At 42.5% G+C, this 23,622-nt stretch overlaps 1 protein-coding gene across 4 annotated transcripts in view; it reads right to left on the reverse strand.

Moving 5' to 3' along the window:
- map4k2 (mitogen-activated protein kinase kinase kinase kinase 2) overlaps positions 1 to 23,622 on the reverse strand; it is a 38,306-nt gene that overhangs the window by 13,011 nt on the left and 1,673 nt on the right. For 2 of the 4 annotated variants that reach the window (XM_049028965.1, XM_049028963.1), the window contains exons 2-22: positions 16,130 to 16,187; positions 15,607 to 15,697; positions 12,564 to 12,628; positions 11,968 to 12,023; positions 11,768 to 11,815; positions 10,215 to 10,257; positions 10,025 to 10,097; positions 9,047 to 9,178; positions 8,774 to 8,836; positions 8,357 to 8,438; positions 7,917 to 8,027; positions 5,801 to 5,879; positions 4,357 to 4,415; positions 3,768 to 3,817; positions 3,155 to 3,193; positions 2,665 to 2,698; positions 2,137 to 2,332; positions 1,823 to 1,995; positions 1,458 to 1,499; positions 750 to 834; positions 579 to 658 (exon numbers count right to left, since the gene is read on the reverse strand). In XM_049028965.1, the coding sequence (XP_048884922.1) occupies positions 579 to 658; positions 750 to 834; positions 1,458 to 1,499; positions 1,823 to 1,995; positions 2,137 to 2,332; positions 2,665 to 2,698; positions 3,155 to 3,193; positions 3,768 to 3,817; positions 4,357 to 4,415; positions 5,801 to 5,879; positions 7,917 to 8,027; positions 8,357 to 8,438; positions 8,774 to 8,836; positions 9,047 to 9,178; positions 10,025 to 10,097; positions 10,215 to 10,257; positions 11,768 to 11,815; positions 11,968 to 12,023; positions 12,564 to 12,628; positions 15,607 to 15,697; positions 16,130 to 16,187 (1,659 nt within the window). Of the gene's footprint in view, positions 1 to 578; positions 659 to 749; positions 835 to 1,457; positions 1,500 to 1,822; positions 1,996 to 2,136; positions 2,333 to 2,664; positions 2,699 to 3,154; positions 3,194 to 3,767; positions 3,818 to 4,356; positions 4,416 to 5,800; positions 5,880 to 7,904; positions 8,028 to 8,356; positions 8,439 to 8,773; positions 8,837 to 9,046; positions 9,179 to 10,024; positions 10,098 to 10,214; positions 10,258 to 11,767; positions 11,816 to 11,967; positions 12,024 to 12,563; positions 12,629 to 15,606; positions 15,698 to 16,129; positions 16,188 to 23,622 lie in introns of all 4 variants that reach the window. The other 2 variants (XM_049028964.1, XM_049028962.1) reach the window with 1 other exon arrangement.

Below are 23,622 nucleotides of genomic sequence, written 5' to 3' on the forward strand. Positions count from 1 at the left end.
ATGGCAAACCCTCCGCTAAAATCACCCCACTATTTCCGGCAACCATACAGTACACTCATGTCTTTTTTGACTTAACCACTAACACGCCCTGTACAGCTAATCAATATGTCATCGACTAAGTTAATTAGGTGGTTCTGAAATGTAATGAATATACAGAACGGCTCCTCGGGAGAAGTTTGGGAACTGAAGCGATGTTCATCTAGCCATCCAACTAGATATCAGTAACTTTTAGGAAAACAGAAGACATTTCTTTGAAGTCATCGTTTGGTGTTAATTTGCAAATGTTACAATGTTGTAATTACTATGTGAGCACATAACGGGGCCAGAAGATCTTATAGGCGGCAGAGGCAGCCAGCTTGGGCCACCCAGTCTCACTTTGCCTCGGACAGGGGCGCTGGCACTGAGGCTCTCCTAGGGCGCCACATCAGCTAATGCCAGTACTGCACATACCTGTACACTTAATACCCAGATAAATAGCTGTAAACATTTCCTTTTACAGCCAAAGACTTTTGCACAGTACTGTACATCACAGATGTTCCTCGGGTACTCCAAGAATACCTCGATCGGCACTGCAATACCTTCTCCATCGTATCCTCGTGGAGCTCGTTCAGGTTCAGGGTATAGACCCCTTCCTCTGCCCCAAGGATGAGGTACTGATCTGGTAGCAGATGGGAGACACTATTGGTGCTTTGGGATAAAGATTCTAGATGAAGATAGTGGGTGTCTGCCCCTGAGGCTTGACCCCTTACCTCTAGTCCTTGGGAAAACCCAAGTGACAGCACAGTAAAGCTTGAGGGGACAGCCATTGAAGACCTTTGAGAAACAGGCACCCATCTGGGGAATATGGGCAGACATTAATGCCCATCCCATATCAATCTGGGAATTACACTGCTGTTTATAGCAGATCACATTACATAGCTAGCATGTATCGCACATTGTGTAAAACGGAAACGGAAAGCATTTACAATTACAAAATTAATTTATAATCTGATGCAGCTGAAAAGTTTAAAACAGCAAAACCAAGGTACAATACAGGCAAACACAAGTAAAATTACACAAGGCAGCAAAAATAAAATCAGGATACCAATGGAAACAAGACACTTTTTGCATACACAATGGAGTGGCAAAAAACAACAACACAGTTGATAAATGTAATTTGGCTGGTCTAAAGAACAATGCGTAACTTCCAGAGGTCTGGAGAGCTGAACCTTCCCACATTGGCAGCCCACACTGCAGAAGCCACAGAGCCGTTTTGGCATTTCTGAGGGTAATATGACCTCAGTACTAGTTTCTGGTCAGATTTCTAAACCTTGAGTGTTTCTCTATCACTGGCTGAATTATCACCTTGCACTTCTCTCTACAGATCTATATCAGAATTAGTTTCTGTGTCAGTGGATCTGGACTGGTCCATAGCTCTGTGTCTGTCCAGATCTAGATCAGCACAAGGCCGTACTCACATGGACTTGGGGAGTGGGCGGTAATCCATGACAATCAGCCCTCTAAATATGTGAAATAAAAATGCAACAAGTATGGTCATACAACACAGTGAGGGGCCATGCGCTACATCCGTTATCATTTTCTCTGGCAAAATGATAAGTCAGGTGAACAGATAGTATGTGGAGGACATTTTAAGCCACAAATAACATAATCAGTAAAAAAGGCACAAATTTAGATCTAAGTATCAGATAATAAAACAGAGACTAAAGAATAAGAAGAAATTATAAATAATAGGAATTTTTCAGTTATGATTGTGTCTTGACAGTAAATACTTCATTCTCACTGGAAGGCAGCCATGTTTTGATACGTATGCTGGGGCACTCACAGATTCCTCAGTCTTTCTTCGCAGGGTGCTCCACTCAGGGGAAAGAGGAGTGTCCCGGAGCAGGGAAGCCACTGTCCCTGGCTTCGGTTCCTCCTGTATGACGCCCCCTTCAGGGGCACAGGAGTCACTGCACCACAGACTGATATCCTGGGTGCCAGAGCACCTGGATAAAACTTGAGAAAATGGCAGTTTGGTGTCAGATGATTTCATTAGTTTCAGTCAGAATTTTTTTTTAAAAAAAGTTGAAGTTTTTCAATGGGTCTACAGTTATATATTTATTCAAGAATGCCAATTTTTCTCACATCTGGTCATACCTGGGGCGGAGTTGGGGAGCAGGGTGCAGTCTGAGTGTAGGGTAGCACTTGGGCGGAGCGTGAGGTCTTTCTCCTCCTGGTTGCAGCAGACAGAGCTGAAGGCCGGCAGGGAGGAGGTGCTGGACACCAGGGGGGGGCTGGCCAGCTGGCACCACTTAGATTCGCCGCGTCTGCTCTCATCCTCGCCAGAACAACGCTGCCACACATGGACAGCACACACATTAACGGGGGCTTGTGTGGCAGTTTGACACAAATCACAAAACAAGCTTCTGGAGCACAGGTGTCAAACTCCAGTCCTGGGGGGCCAGAGCCCTGCACATTTTTGGGTTTACTCTTGTTTAACACACCTGATTCAACTCCTTCTGCTAATTACCACACAGCTCGTGAGCTGAATCATTTCTGGTGGAACAGGGAACGAACTAAGCTATACAGGGCTCTGGCCCCCCAGGACTGGCGTTTGACACCCCTGATTTAGAGTTTTTAAACAAGTCAGTTAGGCTTGTAGAAAACCAGGCAATAGTCCTTTACCTCAGCAGAGGGCGCCCTTTTCACAGTTAAACTCCTGAAATAAACAGCACATCTAAACATGAGCATTCTTTGAGAGACACTTGATTATTATTATTATTATTCATGATGACAACAACACTTAAACAATAAGAGAATACGAAAATGTAACATGCTTCTGACATAAGCTACATTATCAGACAAAGGTTCTCGAGGTTTAGTATTGCATTGCTACCGATATGCCACCATAAATCTAACCATTCTTACAAAGACAGACAAAAAGTATCCAGAATACCCAGAGGGATAAATTAACTGGAGGTACTGAACCATAATTTTACACACTCCCATACACTAGTCTGATTAAATGTTTATTAGATGTTACTCAGAGCTGGTACAGGCTGTGAGACAACCGAGTTAAACACGCAGGAGCTTATTGAAATCTCATTGGCAGATGTCACAGTCCTCACACAGATACACAGCAGTTTGATTTGCTTGCGGTCGGAGGAAGTCCCACCTCTTCAGCAAAGCTTCTTCAACACACTCCAACAGACTCCTGAGGCAAAACAGAAACCTGTGATCTAACCCATCAGCACCATCATTAAGAACGTTTACATCATTTACACTATTTATCAAAAGACACGGTTATTCAAAGCAGCTTACATGGTTTGATTAATTTAATTACTTAAATAAACATATGATTGTGGGCAGCGGTGGCTTGATGGTTAGGGAAGCGCATTTGTAATTGAAAGATTTGCAGGTTCGAATCCCCAACCAACAAGGCACCACTAAGGTACCCTGAGCAAGGTACCACCCCCAAGAACTGCTCCCCGGGCACTGAATTAGCTGCCCCCTGCTGTGTCACATATGAGTTAAGGAGAACACTTTTCATTGCTGTGCACTGTGTGCTGCGGTATGACAACTAATCATTTAAAAAATTAAATAAAAAATTCGGGGCCACTTTCCTCAATACAATAGCAGTTCTGTGACAAAACCATAATCCAGCAATAATTTACATTTATTTCCTTTTACACTCATGCACACCCTTGTATAGCCTGTGCAAATACAGTGGCATTGTATTGTCTGACTTTGTGTTTTGTTTTACAAAATAAAGCCTTAAATAATCATACGGGGAGTCATCCTCATCTTCTGAGACGTTCCAGTCTTCGTCATAAGAGCTCTGTGGAGGACGAGCATCACCATTACTGTCAAAAGCACCCATACATCCACTTAAATAACGTCTCCTTGTGCGTAATTCCGAAAAACTCAATTAAGGAGAAAATGCGTATTTTACAAAAAAATACCATTATATTCTACACCCTCAGTGAAAGGAAGTTCTGACAAATTCACACAGTATTTATCAATACAAGTTGAGATCAAAGATACAACAGCAGTAATTGACATTGCTAAATTTCTGCTCTAGGCCATCACCTCTGCCCTTAGCTGTTCCAGTCATTGCTTGGATTCACTTCCTTTTACAGGTACAAGCATCTTCAGTGTAAAGTGAACTGAAAACTTGCACATGCTGTGCCTGTCACTAAAGCAACAGGGCGCCGAAGATCCAATGTGAAGATAACAACTGCTGTGGTATCCTTCGAGGCGGGGGGGGGGGGGGGGACCCAGCATGCAGTAATACATATTAGAATAAAAAAGACAGTCATTGCAAAAAAACGAAGTAGTGTAAAAAAAACAATTTTGGGAAAAAAAGAATGTTCTCACCAAGTCAGGACAAGGGTCGGTCACTTTCCTCCTGGGGGGACCAAACTTCACCTGGTCAACTGAAGGAAAAGTATCTTGAGGAATCAGCACCTCCTTTTTCCATCTACTCCCTTTATACCAAAACAGCCAAACTATACTTTGTTCTGGCACTAAAGTATGACAAATATCAGCTCTATAACATTCATCAGTTTTCCAGAAGCTTGGACCCTACCCCAGGAAGCTGGGGACACTTTAAACAGGATGCCAGTCCACAGGACACAATATGCTTCAGAAACAGCTTATAGATGCCAACCCATTAAAACTGCATTTGCACTGTGAGAATCAATCGGAGAAACAAAGAAAACCCACCCAAACACAGCAAGGACATTCAAACTCCACACTGAGCAAAGGCCAGGAATTGAACTTGGAGCCACAGTGCTGGTCAGTATGTTTCCATGCCATCCTACCTCTAGCAGAGTTCAAAAACTAGTCAAAAAATCTAAATGAGCTTATTACATTTCTATCATCCTTTTCTTGAAACAAGTCACACTAATTTTAACAGAGATTAATCACACACTCAACGTATGTCCGTGAGTACTGTGTGCAGCCATTTGTGAGTGTTTGCATGAACGGTTTCACATGTTTTCACATGTAATGTGTGTCCACATTACTGGTATGTACATCCTTGGGAGGCAGTAGCCCCCAGCATACAGCTGAGATACAATGTCTCCTTTCAGGCCCCACAGTATCTGCCCTGATGCCCGCTGGAGGCCAAGCCTTGAGCCCTGACAATGGCTACTCAGTCACAACCAACACGTCCTGTCAGGCCACTCCCACTATCCTGGGTCATGTATGTGGACCTGAGGAAAGGAGGGCCGCATAAAAGGGTGGCACAGAACATGCCATCTCAGTGTGTGGTGTCCCCTTCACCACAGCACTCTTACAAAGTAGGCCCTTGTCAGAGAAGCCCACGTAACAACCCTATGCAGAAGAGCTGGAGACTCCATTCCTCCTAAACACAGCAGACCATGCCTAGAGGGGAGACAGTTCCCCTCTTTTACTCTGCCAGCAGACCACGACATGCACGCCACACCTCACACCGAAACACCCATCAAACACCTTGCCTCTAATGAATCAACTGCTCAAGCAGGGTGACCATGTTTTGTTTTGCAAAAAAAGAAGATATCAGGGCCAGGGCGCAGAGAGAGGCGTCAAAGTAATGCGAATATACACACAGAAATTATTGACTGCGGAAAGCAAATGCTGACCTGGAAACAAGCGAAATCCTAGATCTTTCAGGCATTTTTAGGTGCCAAAAAAGAGGACAAGGCCAGGATAACGAGCACAAATGGTCGCCCTATTCATTAACACAAGATTATAATTTGAATGCAAATCAAGTTGTATCTATCCATAGACACAGTGTGTCTGTTTCTTGCAGTAAACAAAACAGAAGCCGGTTCCTCACATTGTTCCTCGGAGAGGCTCCTCTCCACTACTGGGTGTTTCCCTGCAGACTTGATCCTATCAGGGGAGGAGTCGCACATCTGTGAAAACGCACATAAACACAAGTACATGAACACACACGCACATCCACTGTACATAAACACAAACACGTACTCAGTAATGATCACATTTTTTATTGATAAATGGTTGTTTAGACATTGTAATTAAGACAAAGTTCGTTAACAATCAGAACATATGCTAGCACAAGTATTCAAAACTCATACACTGAAATTAGGCAGAGCCTCCTTTTGTTGGGATTAAAACCTTTATAGGGTAGTGGTCCCCCAGCTTTGCATTTGTTTGGCCAGTCCCATTGGATGATGTTCTTAAGCTTACCTAAGAATCCTAACCAGGTTATGGGGATAAAACTATGTGAGGACATTTTTATTATGGAATCACTCAAACACTGCTTTGACCCCATGCTCAGAATATAATTCCAGAAGAAATGTCCAGTTAATTCTACAGGTTCAGAGCTTTTTTTAAACAAGATCTATTGCAGTGATAGAGTGATAGTTTGGACATTCTTTCCGTCTAACAATATTCCGATTCCCCAACAATCTTGTCACCGAAGACAAATTTAAATCAGGTGTAGATCTTTGTCTGTATATTTTTTTGTGAAATAGCAGTAAGATCAATCAAGTACTCTATGACATACACAAAGTCAAATGTTGTCTCCAGTCACCCTTTTTAGCTACTAAGTGCCGTCGCTTCGAATTTGGGGTGAGTTGTCTCAGATTTGATCAGTTTCAGTTGTTCGCCAAAACAATGTGCTTTGAAAAGTTTGAAAAAGATCCATCAAGTACTTTTTGAGTTATTGTGCTAATGAGAGAGTCTGCTGAAGTGGACAGTTCCAAAATCATATGTATTCCCACTCAGGGAATATAAATATAAGATTTTTTCTATGTATTACAGTTCTTTGCTGGTTGACTTTACAACAACATTCATGTATTAATTATAACACAGTTTATTCTAGTGTTGTCACGATACCAAAATTATTCATTCATTCAATATATTTTTATATAGCGCCTTTCACAACAGAGTTGTCCCAAAACACTTTACATGGATGTGTTGTGATACATAAAACATCATTAGAGAGAAATACAGAATGAGAAAAAGGAAGGAAAGAAATTTAATTTTAAAAGCCAGAAGACAACAGAGGAGAGGAACCAAAAACTCCCAAGTATGGAGAAAAAAAAACCTCTGGGGGTCCAAGGTTCTTACTCCTATTCATCTACTCAATAAACATATAAAAAAATGTTCTGTGCAGTGCATTATGTTTCATTGTCTAACCGCTTAAAACACAGTATAGCATAACCTGTAGGTGCAGATGGTAGTTTGTTTATGTTAATGTAGCCTGTTTTCTATATTATAAGATCTTGCTATGTATGTTATATAAATAACTGACTTGAAGATCATATTTAACTAGCTGACATTTTAGTAGCCTCACAACTTTTTCTGCAAGCACTTACAGAGGATAAATCAAATATGCTAGTTCACTGGAACTACATGCCAAATAGCATGATGCATGCAATTCTCACCAGGGTTGCCAGCTTCACCCAATTTCCTAGTGCGAGATTTTCAATTAGATTACAAGGCTGCACAAGCATTTACATGTATGTAAGAGTTTTATTACCTTGTAAATAGTCTGTAGGGTTTTCAATGCTTATGATGTAGCTAATGTTAGGTTTATAATGGAATAATATAGATTCGCCATAAGATTTCTTGTGTGAGTCTGAGAGTCTGAAAGTATGAGTGTCACGCCAGAGAGTTGGCAACCCTGTCTCATATAGGGTATTGAGTCCATGGTTCTGATCTGAAGGTTAGCTTTATCAATATATAATGTTACCGATGTCTAATAATATAATGAGTACTGGTCCTAAAGAAACGTAATACCAAACAGCTTTCAAAAATGCAGTACCACAGTACCTATTAAGCACCAGTATCCCGGGGAACAGTAGTTCATTCAGGTCTGAAGATAAGAAAAGTGGGGGGAAGAGCATGGAGAGACACTGAAGCCCAGGAGACAGAGGGGCCATACTCACATCCATACTCACATCCATACTCACATCCATACTCACATCCCCGTCATTCTCGTCCTGGGCTGGTGGGGCATGCAGCTCTGGGTTGGCGACCATGTCTAACAGTTCAAGGGCCAGAGTTCGAGTCAGGAGCTGGGTCATGAATGGGTGCTGTGGGAGGACTGCGAGTCAGAACTTCCCACATGAAAAAGGTGTTCAAGTGCAGATTTTTACAAATATGTGATCAGTTTTCAGATAACTATCCGTACCCTTTTACATGTGCAAAGGGTCAACTGTTGCATGTATCTCACACCTGATAAATAAAAGTCGGAATCACTTCCTTGACTAAATGGTTAATTTTCTCATATTCCTTCTGTGCTAAAAGAAACTGTAGGTATACAGATTATACTAACACGCGCTTATACAAAAAGTACAGTTTCATTTAATCAAGGCTATAAGCATCCTGCCAAGTAACTAAAGACGTCTAAATGAACAGATACCTCCAGAAGCCTCTCTGCTGTGGGTCTCTTGCGGGGATTTTTGTTCAGTGACATCTTCACAAAGCTATGAAACCCTGCTGTCCTACAGTGAGACAGTGACATGATGCTCAGGAAGAAGCTTCTGAAGCTTATCACCCAAGTCAAAGACCAATGGCATCCAGGGAGATAAACACAACTTGAGTCTGGAATGATAAAGCTCCATCCAACGCAAGCTAACAGAGAGATTCCTTAGGCCATGCCAGGACACGATCCCTATAATAACAGATGGCACAGTTAGGGACCTTGAAATCTTCAGGCCATTATACAAAGAGGCAGCAGTACAAATATCTGCAACCCAGCTGTGACGTGTCCATGCCTTCTTACTCATATGATTTGTGGATACTGAGTCACAGCTATCATTTGCTACGCGTGCCTTACCATTTAGTCCTGTCTTTGAGTTTCGGTGGCTGAAAGTTGCTCTTTGACATCAACATCAGGGCCCTGTTTGGGGAAAAAAAGGAAGTTTCTCAGAGAGCAGAGCTAAGAGCTCAAGGTAGAATGCAGATGGATCTAAAATTTGGACTTTTGACCACACTCCGTTCAGCTGACCCCTTCTCCCCCAAAATTTACTGACGCTCCGGAGAGGATAAATGGACCAGGCCTGTGCTCAGAACACAGCAGTGGTGCCTGAGCAGTGGGGGAGGGACCTACCTCATAGGGTGCAGGTCGAACATGGGCGGCTGCAGCTCTGCCAGCTCAATGGCCGTGATGCCCACCGCCCAGATGTCACACAGGTGGTTGTATCCGCCCTTCTTCTCCACAGCAGCCACCTCAGGCGCCATCCTGAGAGGACGCCATGACAGAGACGCACGGACTCACAAAGTACAACTAACCTTTCATTTACTCCCCATAGGATCATTTCATGGCTTAGTCGATATTTATTTATTGCCACAAGAACACTATAGAAGCCCCTCATGGGTGTGAATGATCCAAACTTTCACTGCAAGTCCATGTGATCAACCACTATACCATGTGCCAACCCTGATTTAGTCAAATGCAATTTTGTCATAGAATTTACCATAATGTGATGGGAGGAATAAAGTGTGAATCTCACGACTGGTATCACTGTGCCCTACAAAGAGGGTTAATGTGGAATTCCCCATAATCCTACCAGTCAAAGGTTTAGTACCTCATGCCTCATAAATAACCACCTACAGGAGCCCCAAGCACAGCTAAATGCAAATGGAATAGCACCGGGGATCTGAAAGATCCTTACATAGGCAGCGTTCTGCAGAGATCGCTTATCTGCAGCGGCTGACTGTATGCTCACTGCTGACTCGATATGACAGCGATACATGTATGATAACAGCGACAATTCATTTTGTAAACAGCTGTATGAGGCTAAAGCAATGTAAATGGCCATCAGGGCTGTAGGTTTTAACAGCTTTCAAACTGAAACTGTGGTTTTGCTTTGGGGATCGTATACAACAAAAGCAGCACTAGCAGGAATCCCACAAAAGACAGAACGGCGGACAAAGGTATGAGGGAGAACTGAAACTTTAAAGCAACACGATTCCTGAACAAAAGGCAGATTCCCCACCACTGCCAATCTCTATTGTTTCTCCTTTATGTTATTTTGTCATGTCTTTGTCAGAGAACCAGTAGGGGGTTGATGTCCAGGCCACTTACCAGTAGGGTGTCCCGATGAAGGACTTCCTTTTTGCCACAGAGGCGCTGATCTCAGCAGCAACACCAAAATCCGCTGGACAGAGCGAAAGAGGCAAATAGAGACAGAAAACAGCAAGAAGCCAATTTCACTGCAACATCAGGCTACATTTCAGATGTGTGTATGATTGAAGTATGTGGCATTTTCACTCACCAAGTTTGACGTCCCCTCGCTCTGTCAGAAGGATGTTAGCTCCCTGCACAGAATGACAATGACAAACACAACTGAGCCTAAATCTCGCTGCACTGATATCACACCCACACCTTCATGTTTATCTACAGCCGTACATGATACCGCACCTTAACGTCTATGTGCATCCGTACATGATACCGCACCTTAACATCTATGTACATCCGTACACAGACACCGCACCTCAATATATGTGGCAGTGTTACTATAATTTAGATTTTTTTAAATGTAGTTATTTATTTTCATATTTTCCATTTTCATTCAGATTAGTTTTACTTTCAGTGTGATCTTATGAATTAGTTTTTATTTAAAATATATATTTTTATCTTTATATATTTTAGTTTCAGGTCTAATAATTTTTTTTTTTAATTAAACGTTTACAAATAATATATAAATTGGTCCAAAATACTATTTATTGCGCAAGTGGCCATAAAATAATGAAAATTAGCTACTGGAAAGTGTGTGAAAATGTATAATCTTTCTCAAAGAAACGTAATCACCCCCAACAGACCAAATAAGAAGGAAGAAAAATATATTAGGTAATATATAAAATAAAATCTGAAATGGCAACCTTATGATTAAATGGTTTAGAGTAACAAATCTGGAGTTGAAAATACTGTAACTGTGCATCATGAACACAAATACGTCTGTTTTAACTGGGACTGTGTGCAGGTTGTGTATGAAGGTGTCAATGACTGCTTTAATCTTTTTTCGCATGTGTGTTCAATGTGTAACTTCAGTGGCAATTCTTCCCCACATATATGCTCAGTTTTTATTCACCTTCAAGACGACCCTCTGCCCCAAAGATGCAGTTATTCTTGATGACTGCTGTCCACAAACAGCTAGTGCTTGTCATACAGGTACAATAACGCACTCACTCCTAGTCAAAATGCTCCCATGCAGCACTTGTCCGGCTTGTGTCAGTAGCCATCGTAGCGCTATCTAGGACTTAGCTATCTAGGACTTAGCTATCTAGGACTTAGCTATCTAGGACTTAGCTATCTATGACTTAGCTACCTAGGGTTTAGCTACCTAGGGCTAAACTAGCTAGGATTCCACAAAACGTCAAAATGCCGATGGCTATTTCTATGGCTCAGGTAGATTCTTACGAAAGAGACCCAAAGCATGGCGCCATTTAAAGGCTATATACTGGATTACGTTTCCTCTAACAACTTCCATCATTATAAGACCAGTAACAATGAATTTGATGCTTTTTGGTATTTGTTAGCTTCTTTATTTGTTAGTTATTGAAGCAATATTTATAGCTTTAGCTTAGTTGTAGTTTATTTCATCCATCCATCCATCCTTCCTTAATTCCATTTCCTGCTGCTTATGTGGGATTGGGTCACATGGGCAGCAGACTAAACTGGGATTTTCATTTCATTTCCATATCTTATTTAACTTTACAGAAACGTTTTCTTATAGTTTTAATTAACGATAATAACCCTGGTCTCACGGCAACCATACACAGATATAACACCTTAATGTCTCTGTGCATTCATAGACTGATACGGCACCTTAATGTCTCTGTGCATTTTCCCAGTCTCATGCAGGTAATGCAGGCCCTGGAGAGACAAAGGAACACAGTCAGCAGGCGTATTCAGGCGCAGCGTCGCCAGCTAGCAGGCTGTGCTACAGGACCAGCTTCAGCTGTGATGATTCAGCACAAGCCGGGGGCTCGCACTGCAGAGCATTGTGCACTCTGGTATAGTCACACCTGGAGCGTTTCCCTGCAGATGTAGGCAATCTGCTTCTCCTTCAGCGGCCCAGTCACTGCGGGAACATTGCCAGTGGTCAGTCGCATTACTCAGTCATTCAGCGACCAGTTCAGACCAGCAAAAACTCCCACTTCACCAGTGGAAAACAGCCCAATCTCATACATAACCAGTTCAGGCTCATGTCCCTACTCAGATTCCTAATGTGAAATTTCCAGGTAAAATCACAGAAACCCCTATCCACACACTGCCATAGAGGACACCCTCAGTGCTTTAACACTGTCGTTGCCCTTCTGTTAATAGCTAATTTCTATACTTTAATAAAAGCAAAAAAAAAAAGCAAACACTCTGCATTGCTGGCTTTTTAATATGATAAATATGAATTTGTAATTTAAAATGTACAGGGATGGGTTTGGCTTAAAAACTAGCAGGGCTCAGGACCCTGTGGGAGTCAGACAACCCCGAGCTTATGAAGATATATAGGAAACGACGCCACCACAACAGTACTGTGCTAGTAGCCAAAACTGGATCACTTCCTGTGCTATGCAGGAATGAATGTGCACATGAAGGCATTTACAAATCACTGGGTCAGACTTACCTTGGTAAATGTCCTGCAGTGACCCCCCTCCACAGTACTCCATACATATCCAGAGTTTTGTGTTCCTGGAAAAGGACACACATCCACAGGGCATTACTGCTCAGGACGGCTATACTCCAGGGAAGCTGTGCAGTTTCTAATCTTACTCAGGCCTGCTATTAATAAAGTGGCTTCAAAAAGAGATTTTTTTCATTTTTAAAATATGTCCACTACAGCCCCACAGAAACACCATTAATCAGAGGTGACCTCAAACAATTTAAGAAACAATAACGATGATCCTAATCTGCCCTCCTCTGTGCTGCATACAGGTTACTGTTTGTTTGGGGGGGGGATTTCTCTCTGGCGTTCTACTGTTGCACCGCCTGCACTGCAGCCAAGCCCCCTTATCTCCCACTTTCTCCGGAGTACTGACATCTGTCCCCGATTCTCCTCACTGACTAACCTAACTGCTCCAGCAGTTTCCCCAGCGTGAAGAATTGTTGACCTTTGTCTGTTTATCAGGTGCCTCGGACCCCAGCTTTTCCCTGTGAGCTTGATTCACCCTGAGTATGGTTTCTGCAGGTATCCTGCCATGTGTGTGTGGGTGTGTGTGTCGCCTCGGTGTGGGTGCGTGTACCAATTCTCCCACACCTGCACATGCGCCTGCCTGTCCCCTCACCCCCCCAGACCGACCCGCTCGCCTCTTGACCTTGGCTCCTACTCCCAAGGACAACTTGCCTCCCTTTTCATTTTCTTTCATTTTCCTGTTTGCTCCGTGTTGTTCCCAGAGCTCTCTCACTACATCTGCTCTCCTCTTATGTGAGAACCCAAACATTCTTCCTCATAGGCTTGACACCTCACCCCATCTGGGATGTTCTGTAGCAGCCCCTGTAAGCTAATATGGGAACTGAACACACGAGCCACTCTTTCCTGTCTGAGGCGCTGGTTCAGCGCCATGCCTATAAAAAGCAGGGCTGCTTTGCGCTTGTGCCAACATCACTGACATCACTGTCATTTGGCTTAGAGCATCCCCCAGCTGGGCCGCTAACCTTCCTAAACTCCCAACGGTTTGGCCCCTAGTGCCGCTCAATTAAATTTACTTACTGGATGACCTTGACCTGTTTTACTCCAGGAGCCTTTAAATGAAATGACATTTTAAAGGAAAAGCACTGCTTCTGTAAATTCATAAGAATGCCTTCCAAGCTAGTAGTTAGTACTACAGACACATATCCTTCTGAAAGGTGTAACTGTATCACAGTTTTCCAATTGTAGCACCAGATGGACTGAGACATCGCTGGGATACTCAATCCCTGCCGACATTACAATATATTTTTAAGAGAATTACATTTACTTTGAAAAATATCTGGGCGGCATGGTGGTGCAGTGGTTAGCACTGTCGCCTCACACCTCTGGGACCCGGGTTTGAGTCTCCGCCTGGGTCACATGTGTGCGGAGTTTGCATGTTCTCCCCGTGTCGTCGTGGGGTTTCCTCCGGGTACTCCGGTTTCCCCCCACAGTCCAAAAACATGCTGAGGCTAATTGGAGTTGCTGAATTGCCCGTAGGTGTGCATGTGTGAGTGACTGGTGTGTGAGTGTGCCCTGCGATGGGCTGGCCCCCCATCCTGGGTTGTTCCCTGCCTCGTGCCCATTGATTCCAGGATAGGCTCCGGACCCCCCGCGACCCAATAGGATAAGCGGTTTGGAAAATGGATGGATGGATGGAAAATATCTCTAGTGGGAGGGGTTAATCTGTACTATATACCATGCATATATTTCTGATTGAGGTTTAATACATATTTGGTTATTCTGTGCTGTATTTTCTGACCGGGGCGGCATGGTGCTGCAGTGGTTAGCAGTGTTGTCTCACACCTCTGGGACCCAGGTTCCAGTCTCCGCCTGGGTCACATGTGTGTGGAGTTTGCATGTTCTTCCCATGTCATCGTGGGGTTTCCTCCGGGTACTCCGGTTTCCCCCCACAGTCCAAAAACATGCTGAGGCTAATTGGAGTTGCTAAATTGCCCGTAGGAGTGCATGCGTAAGTGAATGGTGTGTGAGTGTGCCCTGCGATGGGCTGGCCCCCCATCCTGGGTTGTTCTCTGCCTTGTGCCCATTGCTTCCGGGATAGGCTCCGGACCCCCTGCGACCCAGTAGGATAAGTGGTTTGGAAAATGGATGGACGGATGGATTTTCTGATCCTTAAGTCCTGTAATTCGTGCAAATTTTTTCTCCTGAACAGACAATAGCTGAACTTTCCCACTTTAAACAATGACCTCACAAGTAAAGACAAATGTGCATTTTAAACATAATTATAAGTATATTTCTTTTGCCATGAGATGAAGGAGTTGTATGACTTTCGTGATCTAATAGGTGAGTATAGTGTGAATGTATTCCACCTACAGTCACTAACAATGGCAACTGTCTCATAATCAATTAATTAATAACTACTGTACTATGCAAAAGTCTTAGGCTTTCAAAGAAATTTTTTAAGGTTATACACTATATTGCCAAAAGCATTGGGATACCTGCCTTTACACACATTCTTAATACATAGGCTTTAACATGGAGTTGGCCCACCCTTTGCAGCTATAACAGTTTCAGCTCATCTGGGAAGGCTGTCCACAAGGTTTAGGAGTGTGTTTATGGGAATTTTGACCATTCTTCCAGGAGAGCATTTTATGAGGTCAGGCACTGATGTTGGACAAGAAGGTCTGGTTCGCAGTCTCCGCTCTAATTCATCCCAAAGGTGTTCTGTCAGATTTGATATGGTATCCAGGTTTTGATAAGGCTAAGCTGTCACACGTTGACAGACATAATATAAGTCTTACACGAACATGAAGATTATTCAAATATCAATTTTGTGACTGCCTAAGACTTTTTCACAGTACTGTACATGGGCTATATCAACAGTATCTTGCTTTATTTGAATTTGTTCCTTTTGTAAAGGTATTCAGCATTATATTAAGATATTTGACCAAGTAAATGACAAGAGGCTTGGGTCTGGGCAGAATTTTGGTATTTTCCAGTTTAAATAGGAACAGAATAGAAATACACAAACCATAGTCACCTGTGGTAGCTGCCGAAATAAGCTACGATGTTTTTGTGCTTGCATTCCTTCATCATGGTTATCTCCTGTTGGATGGAGGTGATGTCATCTCCTTTGTGTGTGCGGGGGGAGGGGCTCAGTAAGATTATTCAAAAATAATCATTGAAAAATAATTACTCAAAGAGCTACTGAAAACTAGACCAGAATTTCTGATGAACACATGTACAATAATAATAAATAACTTAAACAGAATACACCACAAACCCTGACTGCTTACATATTTTGCAAAGCATTACTGGCAGTAAATCATTAATGTATTTCTGCTCATTAAACGACTGGGCCTTTCCTCTGGTTCAGCTGAGATCAGTGCTTTGAGGATCCTGAGAGAGGGAACTTGGGATGAGTTGGAAAGAAACTGCTGAGGAGGCATAAGTACAGATATGCAACCCTGGAGGGGGTGAGGGGAACTTCCGAGCGGGTCTTTGACTGACTATAAGATTTAGCCAACGACACAAGAGAGAACATTAAAAGTACCAGTACCTACCAGGATCCAGTTTTACTATTTTGATTGCAGACATCTCTGATGTCTTGATGTTCCGAGCCTTAAAAAAATGGAGCAAAGCAGACAGTCACCTGAAGGCCTTTGAAGGACGAACTAAAGCAGTGAGTAGGGCAGAATTTTTCAACCAGTGTGCCTGAACCGGAGCATAAGGCAAGATCATAGACAAATTATTGAAAAGGAAATTTTCAGAAAAAGAACCTGTGTTTCTGAGGTATCTGAGTATCTGAGACTGCCCTTATTTTTGCTACCATTATGCAGAGCTTCTTCGAGTTTTGGTGCAACTTGTATCAAGTTTAAACAGTTTGTGATCTTCACCTATATAATGTGTCTACAAGTTTTAAGAAAATCTGTAAAATACTTTTTGAGTGTTTGCGGCGGCGACGGTTCAGTCTGAAAACCATATGTATTCCCAATCACTTGTGTTTTTAGCAGACCACTGTAGCATTGTAGCACGTTGGGCATGCAAAATATAATGAGCAATGGCAATTGTCGATAGAAATGTATTAGAGAATGAAGTACAGAATTTCTTTATAATTGTACGATAAGGTCAAATTTGCTAATATTCTTCATACTCAGTCGAAGTACAAAGTTGCCAAAATAATACTCAAATACAGTAAGGAGAGGATAATTAGTGGTGGGAAATGTGGCAATATTCCTGACAACACACATTTCATAGATAATGCTGGAATCACGACAGCAGTACACATTTATTTTTGTCTGGTGGATGCTTCTGTCCAAGTAAGGCAAATAGCACAATACAAACACAGGTGCTTTTCAGGAGTCCACTAGGCATAATTGCAGCTAAGTTCAGCTTCCAGTGAATGCCCAGTTACAAGTGCACCACTTAATATTATTATAACAAACTGTTAGCAGCTATCACACAATGCCTGCGTGTTCAGAGGCCTGAACAGTACTACAACAAAAACAGACCAATGTGAAACCAAGCAAATTCAGACTCCTAATGTTTATTGCACATGGCTAAATATTGTCATAGTCCATAAACGAGTCAGCTACGCTGTCGAAAAAAAACAGTATGCGGCATGGCAAATGAAGACAAATTGGTTCCAAAAAGGTTCTAGTTTGATTATCTGGTAAAGGGTTATATTTACAAAATTCTATGTGGATCAATCTACAATAATTTGTAAACTTTGCAAAGATACCTTTCAAATAACAGTTGGCAAAAACAAACAGTGTTTTTAAACCACTTGAAACCTGCAAAGAATGAACAAACTAGTTCTTTTGTACTTGTTTTAATCTCCAAACAAATGTACTCATACAATAACATTAAAGAACAAATCTGACCAGGAAGTCAATCAAATTGACCAGGACCCCTTGGCAGAAGAGATACTGTATCTTAATGGGACCTTCCTATTTAAATAGTGGATAAATAAAATTAAACAATAAATCTTTTTCAACACATGTACCATGCGAGCAAGAGAACAAGAGTTCTCTGTGTTTCTCAATACCAAAAACGCAAAGATCATACTTGTTTTCTTAGGAAGCCATTGCCTCCCAAGAATGAACTTGGAACACATTGAATCATGGGATTGTTCTTGTTACTAAGGATGTAATAGATGCACCCTTGATTCTAGTTATAATTCTAATATTTATCTCAGGACACTGACTGAATGAACCAGTACAACCCTACTGATCTGAAGTACTAATGCAAGTTCGTTCACCGAACGAACGAACAAACAAACGAACTGCAGACAAGACACTTGTGAACACACGAGTACAATACATTGTTTGTGCACTGAATGAATGGATATATTGCAGACACACACAGTACATTGAATTTCAGTTCACATACTGACTGGAGGACACTTTAGAGCACCATCTACTGGAATTAGTATTTTTACATAGCAACATTTATAAACGTACATTATAATATGAACAATACAACTTTGGTAGCGTACGTTTTAAACTATAGGCATATGCTGGAGTTATTTTGTTGCTTGATTGTCTATATTGTTTATATATCAGCTTTTCCCATCCTTAGGGTATTGAAGGTAGACTGCCAAATGTTGCTGTGAACATTTTGTAGGACAGAGAGGCTTGATAGTATATGCTAAAACAGAAAATGGACTGATGGCTTTCAACAGGAGCACTTTAATTGGAAAAAAAAACATGAAAATAATGAAGAGAAAACAGACCTTAAAACACAAATGAAAGTTTAGGAGAAAACGGAGCAGTGGCACTGGAGCTTGGAGCCTTTACCTCAATGTGGTGTATGCAGGTTTCGTCTAATGAAGCTCTGAAGGTGACCAAATGAGACGTACACCTGAATACATCTCCAAACCCACAGAATTTTTCGAAGCAAAAATTTCAAGAACTGCTAAGCAATAAGAGAGCAATTGAGTCAGCCCGTATCAGAACGGACAATGCTGAAGTGGTGCATGCATCATGAGGCAGCAAGGCTCATTGCTAAGATGGGAAAGGCACACATTATAGGGGAGGACTTGATTTTACCTGCTGCCAAAGAGATTGTGGATGTCATGCTGGGAGAGAATGCCTCCTAGAAAATAATCATTTAACTGCTGAACGACACGGTTAAACAGAGAATTGAGGACATGGGTAAGGAGCAGCTTGAGACAAGCATACGGGAGAGCTGTTTTTATGCACTCCAGTTCGATAAATCAAAAGACACCGGCAACATTTCAAATCTACTTTCAATCTTAAGGTACGAACATAATGTGGAGATTTTCCTTTTTATAAATCTCTTACCGTGGATTCAACTGTCGAGGCAATTTTTAACGTGGGCTAAGCTAATTGAAAATTAAAATTATGACTTTTTGAAATTTGTCAATCTGTGATTTTTTCAAAGGAAAATATAAAGTCAGTCACTGTGGACATCTATATCGCTGATAACCTCAACGTGTTAGCAGCCAACAGCGGAATTGAGAAGTCCTTTGGCAGGCATGGTGATGAGGTACTTGCAGACTCACAGCCAGAGAGCAAGACAGTCTTGTGTAACTTTCATTCATCAGCGCTTTGAAACTGATGTTCACACAGAAGCATCTTCCAAAAGGTCTGGCTTCTTGTTGCTGCAGAGTATCTCAGTGTGTCTGACAAGGCAGTACATTTTTAATGCAGTTCACTACAAGATACCTCTGTGAAACTGAGTTCTCTGCACTAGTTGCATTAAAGAAAAAAATAATGCCAGGGGCGGCATGGTGGTGCAGTGGTTAGCATGGTGGTGCAGTGGTTAGCACTGTTGCCTCACACCTCTGGAACCCGGGTTCAAGTCGCCACCTGGGTCACGTGTGTGTGGAGTTTGCATGTTCTCCCCATGTACTCGTGGGGTTTCCTCCGGGTACTCCGGTTTCCCCCCACAGTCCAAAAACATGCTGAGGCTAATTGGAGTTGCTAAATTGCCCGTAGGTGTGCATGTGTGAGTGAATGGTGTGTGAGTGTGCCCTGCGATTGGCTGGCCCCCCATCCTGGGTTGTTCCCTGCCTCGTGCCCATTGCTTCCGGGATAGGCTCCGGACCCCCCGCGACCCAGCAGGATAAGCGGTTTGGAAAATGGATGGATGGATGACATATCATATATATATTCATTAGTCAGATTTCCTTAACAGAATTCATCATAAACAGGTGCAGCCTTGACTTGGGGGTCATTACTACATGTACAAAAATCCGGCATATTAAAAAAACGCTACTGGCAGTACAGTGAACTTCCGGTCTGTCAGTGGATCTGCTTCACAGTGTATCTGCAGCCAGACCCTTCTCCTTATACTTGCTTAAACGATTATATACAATATTCATACAACTAAGTTTCAGATTTCCAATAACACCAGAACAGAACACCTATAATTAGCCATAAATATGACCAAAGTACAGCAGCCCTACTGCACATCTCCCCTACTGCACATCTCCCCTATTGCACATCTCTTCCTCGCCACACAAAATGTTATCAGCCTTACAAAACAAGACATGCTTGCTTTCCATAAATACTGTCGTGTAGGTTTAGCGCAGGTAATGGGCTGAAAATAAAAAGGTCACTACAGCTGGTTCTGTTGCTACAGAAACCAGAGGCCATTTCTAAGTTCCACTGTAACTAGTGCAGCTGAGAGAACATCAGAGATTGTCCGTAGACAAAAACTGAGGCTGGACTGCAGTCGCTTCCTGTTTTTTTTCCTGTTAGACCAGAGGACATCCTGTGACTAAAGTGACAGCAATGTCTCTTCAGGACAATTATGTTCAGCTCAGTTTCGGCTCTGGTCAGAACACAGAAAGCAGAATCGGGTACTTTGCATCAGAGTGAGATGTTCCATCGTTTTCTATACCCCACATTCTTAAAGCCCACAATGAATCACTTATTGAAATATTGCCCACATAAATTTCAATGTTACCCTTTGCTCGGATCACTTTTGTCACAAAAGTTACCGTAGAGAGATTTTTTGACTAATTTCTGCCTCTATTTCACAGCTGAACTGTCACCTTCATTACAAACCAAGCAGATTGTTTAGCAGAACATAAATAAACAAAGGGCCCATTGTCTAGCCTGTGCATCAACATCATACAGCCGGACTCCCAAACGGCATCGGTGCGCCTCTATCTGCCCTGTCCACTACAACCCACCTCCTTGCCTCTGCTTGTGGGCAGGTGCTTCCATCGGAAATGGCAGCTGTTTCTCCTGATCATCGTAACACTTTCTCTATTCTTTCCATCAGTATTTTCTTCTGATAAATACCAACATATACGTCACTCTGTGTCACTACCACAAAGATGCGACTGATATGCAAGTAATAAGCTATATGTGAAACAACATAACACATTATCCACATGAGCACTACAACATTCCATAATCCAGATCTGTATGCGACACAGTTGCAGAGCGCGGGACACGGTGACTTTGAGAAACACTCAGGAATTCCCACAGACTGCCACAGGGAGTCAGGGCCACCTGAATGAGGCATGTGATGGCTAAAGCATCTGCTCCTCTCCACAGGAGAGAAAGGAGCAGCAGGAAAGCTACAGGCCAAGCTGATTGGAGAACATCAACCGGCACTCCCTGAAAGGACTGCATTTAACATAAGATGAAAAGAAATTAGATGATATGGGATGAGTTACAGGCCTTATACAGTCAGGTCCATAAATATTGGAACATCAACACAATTCTAATCTTTTTGGCTCTATACACCACCACAATGGATTTGAAATGGAATGAACAAGATGTGCTTTAACTGCAGACTTTCAGCTTTAATTTGAGGGTATTTACATACAAATCAGGTGAACGGTGTAGGAATTACAGCAGTTTGTATATGTGCCTCCCACTTTTTAAGGGACCAAAAGTAATGGGACATTTGGCTGCTCAGCTGTTCCATGGCCAGGGGTGTGTTACTCCCTTATTATCTAATTCACAAGGAGCAGATTAAAGGTCTAGAGTTCATTTCAAGTGTGCTATTTACATTTGGAATCTGTTGCTGTCAACTCTGAATATGAGATGCAAAGAGCTGTCACTATCAGTGAAGCAAGCCATCATTAGGCTGAAAAATAAAAACAAACCCAACAGAGAGATAGCAAATACATTAGATGTGGCCAAATCAACTGTTCGTAACATTCTTAAAAAGAAAGATCGCAGCGGTGAGCTCACCAACACCAAAAGATCACGGAAAACAACTGTGGTGGATGACCGAAGAATTCTTTCCCTGGTAAAGAAAAACCCCTTCAGAACAGTTGGCCAGATCAAGAACACTCTCCAGAAGGTAGGTCTATGTGTGTAAAAGTCAACAATCAAGAGAAGACTCCACCAGTGTGAATACAGAGGGTTCACCACAAGATGAAAACCATTGGTGAGCCTCAAAAACAGGAAGGTCAGATTAGAGTTTGCCAAACAACATCTAAAAAAGCCTTTACAGTTCTGGAACAACATCCTATGGACAGATGAGACAAAGATCAACTTGTACCAGAGTGATGGGAAGAGAAGAGTATGGAGAAGGGAAGGAACTGCTCATAATCCAAAACATACCACCACATCAGTGAAGCATTGGCGGTGGTAGTGTCATGGCGTGGGCATGTATGGCTGCCACTGGAACTGGTTCCCTTGTATTTATTGATGATGTGACTGCTGACAAAAGCAGCAGGTTGAATTCTTAAGTGTTTCGGGCAATATTATCTGCTCATATTCAGCCAAATGCTTCAGAACTCATTGGACGGCGCTTCATAGTGCAGATGGACAATGACCCAAAGCATACTGCGAAAGCAACCAAAGAGTTTTCTAAGGCAAAGAAGTGGAATGTTATGCAATGGCCAAGTCAATCACCTGACCTGACTCCCATTGAGCGCGCATTTCACTTGCTGAAGAACAAAACTGAAGGGGAAAAGCCCCAAGAACAAGCAGGAACTGAAGACAGTTGCAGTAGAGGCCTGGCAGAGCATCACCGGGGATGTAACCCAGCGTTTGGTGATGTCTGTGCATTCCAGACTTCAGGCTGTAATTGACTGCAAAGGATTTGCAACCAAGTATTAAAAAGTGAAAGTTTGATTTATGACTGTTAATTTGTCCCATTACTTTTGGTCCCTTAAAAAGTAGGAGGCATATATACAAACTGTTGAAATTCCTACACCGTTCACCTGATTTGAATGTAATATGTAAATACCCTCAAATTAAAGCTGAAAGTCTGCAGTTAAAGTACATCTTCTTCATTTCATTTCAAATCCATTGTCGTGGTGTATAGAGCCAAAAAGATTAGAATTGTGTTGATGTCCCAATATTTATGGACCTGACTGTATATGTCCAATTATTTTCTGTTTCCAAGTAAAATAGGAGTTAGCCTGGAGCCTTGCGATCGTCCACCTCATCACCCCAGAGCCTAATACCTCACAGTCACAGCTCTTCCATCGCAATTCTTATGGGAGAAGAACCCACACACTCATATGTCAAGCACCCGAACAACCAAGCTGCAACTACACAGCCCTGACGCCCATCTCCCAAATGTCTCCAGGAGTGCTTAGTGGGGTGGGATGGGACATAGCTAGTGGCGAGATAATCGACTTATTGTTCAACAGTCAGCATACGACCTCCCCAGAAACAGCTTCTAGGGCTGTGTGCTACATCATGAGGGCTTGTCTGAGTCCCGACGCTTGCAGGCGCTTAAACTCCCATGCAGGATGCTTTGGGACACTTCACATTGTCACTGGGTGAAGGGTTTTCTGAATGACTTCAAGACTGAGGCCCAGGCTCTGACAGACTCCCCTTCCAAAAGATATGCTTGTGATGTCCTCATTGCATTCAAATTTTCATGCCTGTGAATTGAATTGGAGCAAAAAACCTCCGTGGAATCTAACCTGTTGCTGATTGCCTGCTGTGATAAGTGGTGTTTATTATACCTGGCCTCCTCTCGTTCGTTCATTTCTTATGTTCCTATGACCTGAATTACTGGTTAAACCTCATATTACGCGGTCTTTGAGTACCATATAAATACATAAAGGAAACTGTGGTGGTAGCTGAATACATGTGAGAGGCTATGC

This window comes from Brienomyrus brachyistius, chromosome 10, assembly GCF_023856365.1.
Source record: "Brienomyrus brachyistius isolate T26 chromosome 10, BBRACH_0.4, whole genome shotgun sequence".
NCBI lineage: Eukaryota > Metazoa > Chordata > Actinopteri > Osteoglossiformes > Mormyridae > Brienomyrus > Brienomyrus brachyistius.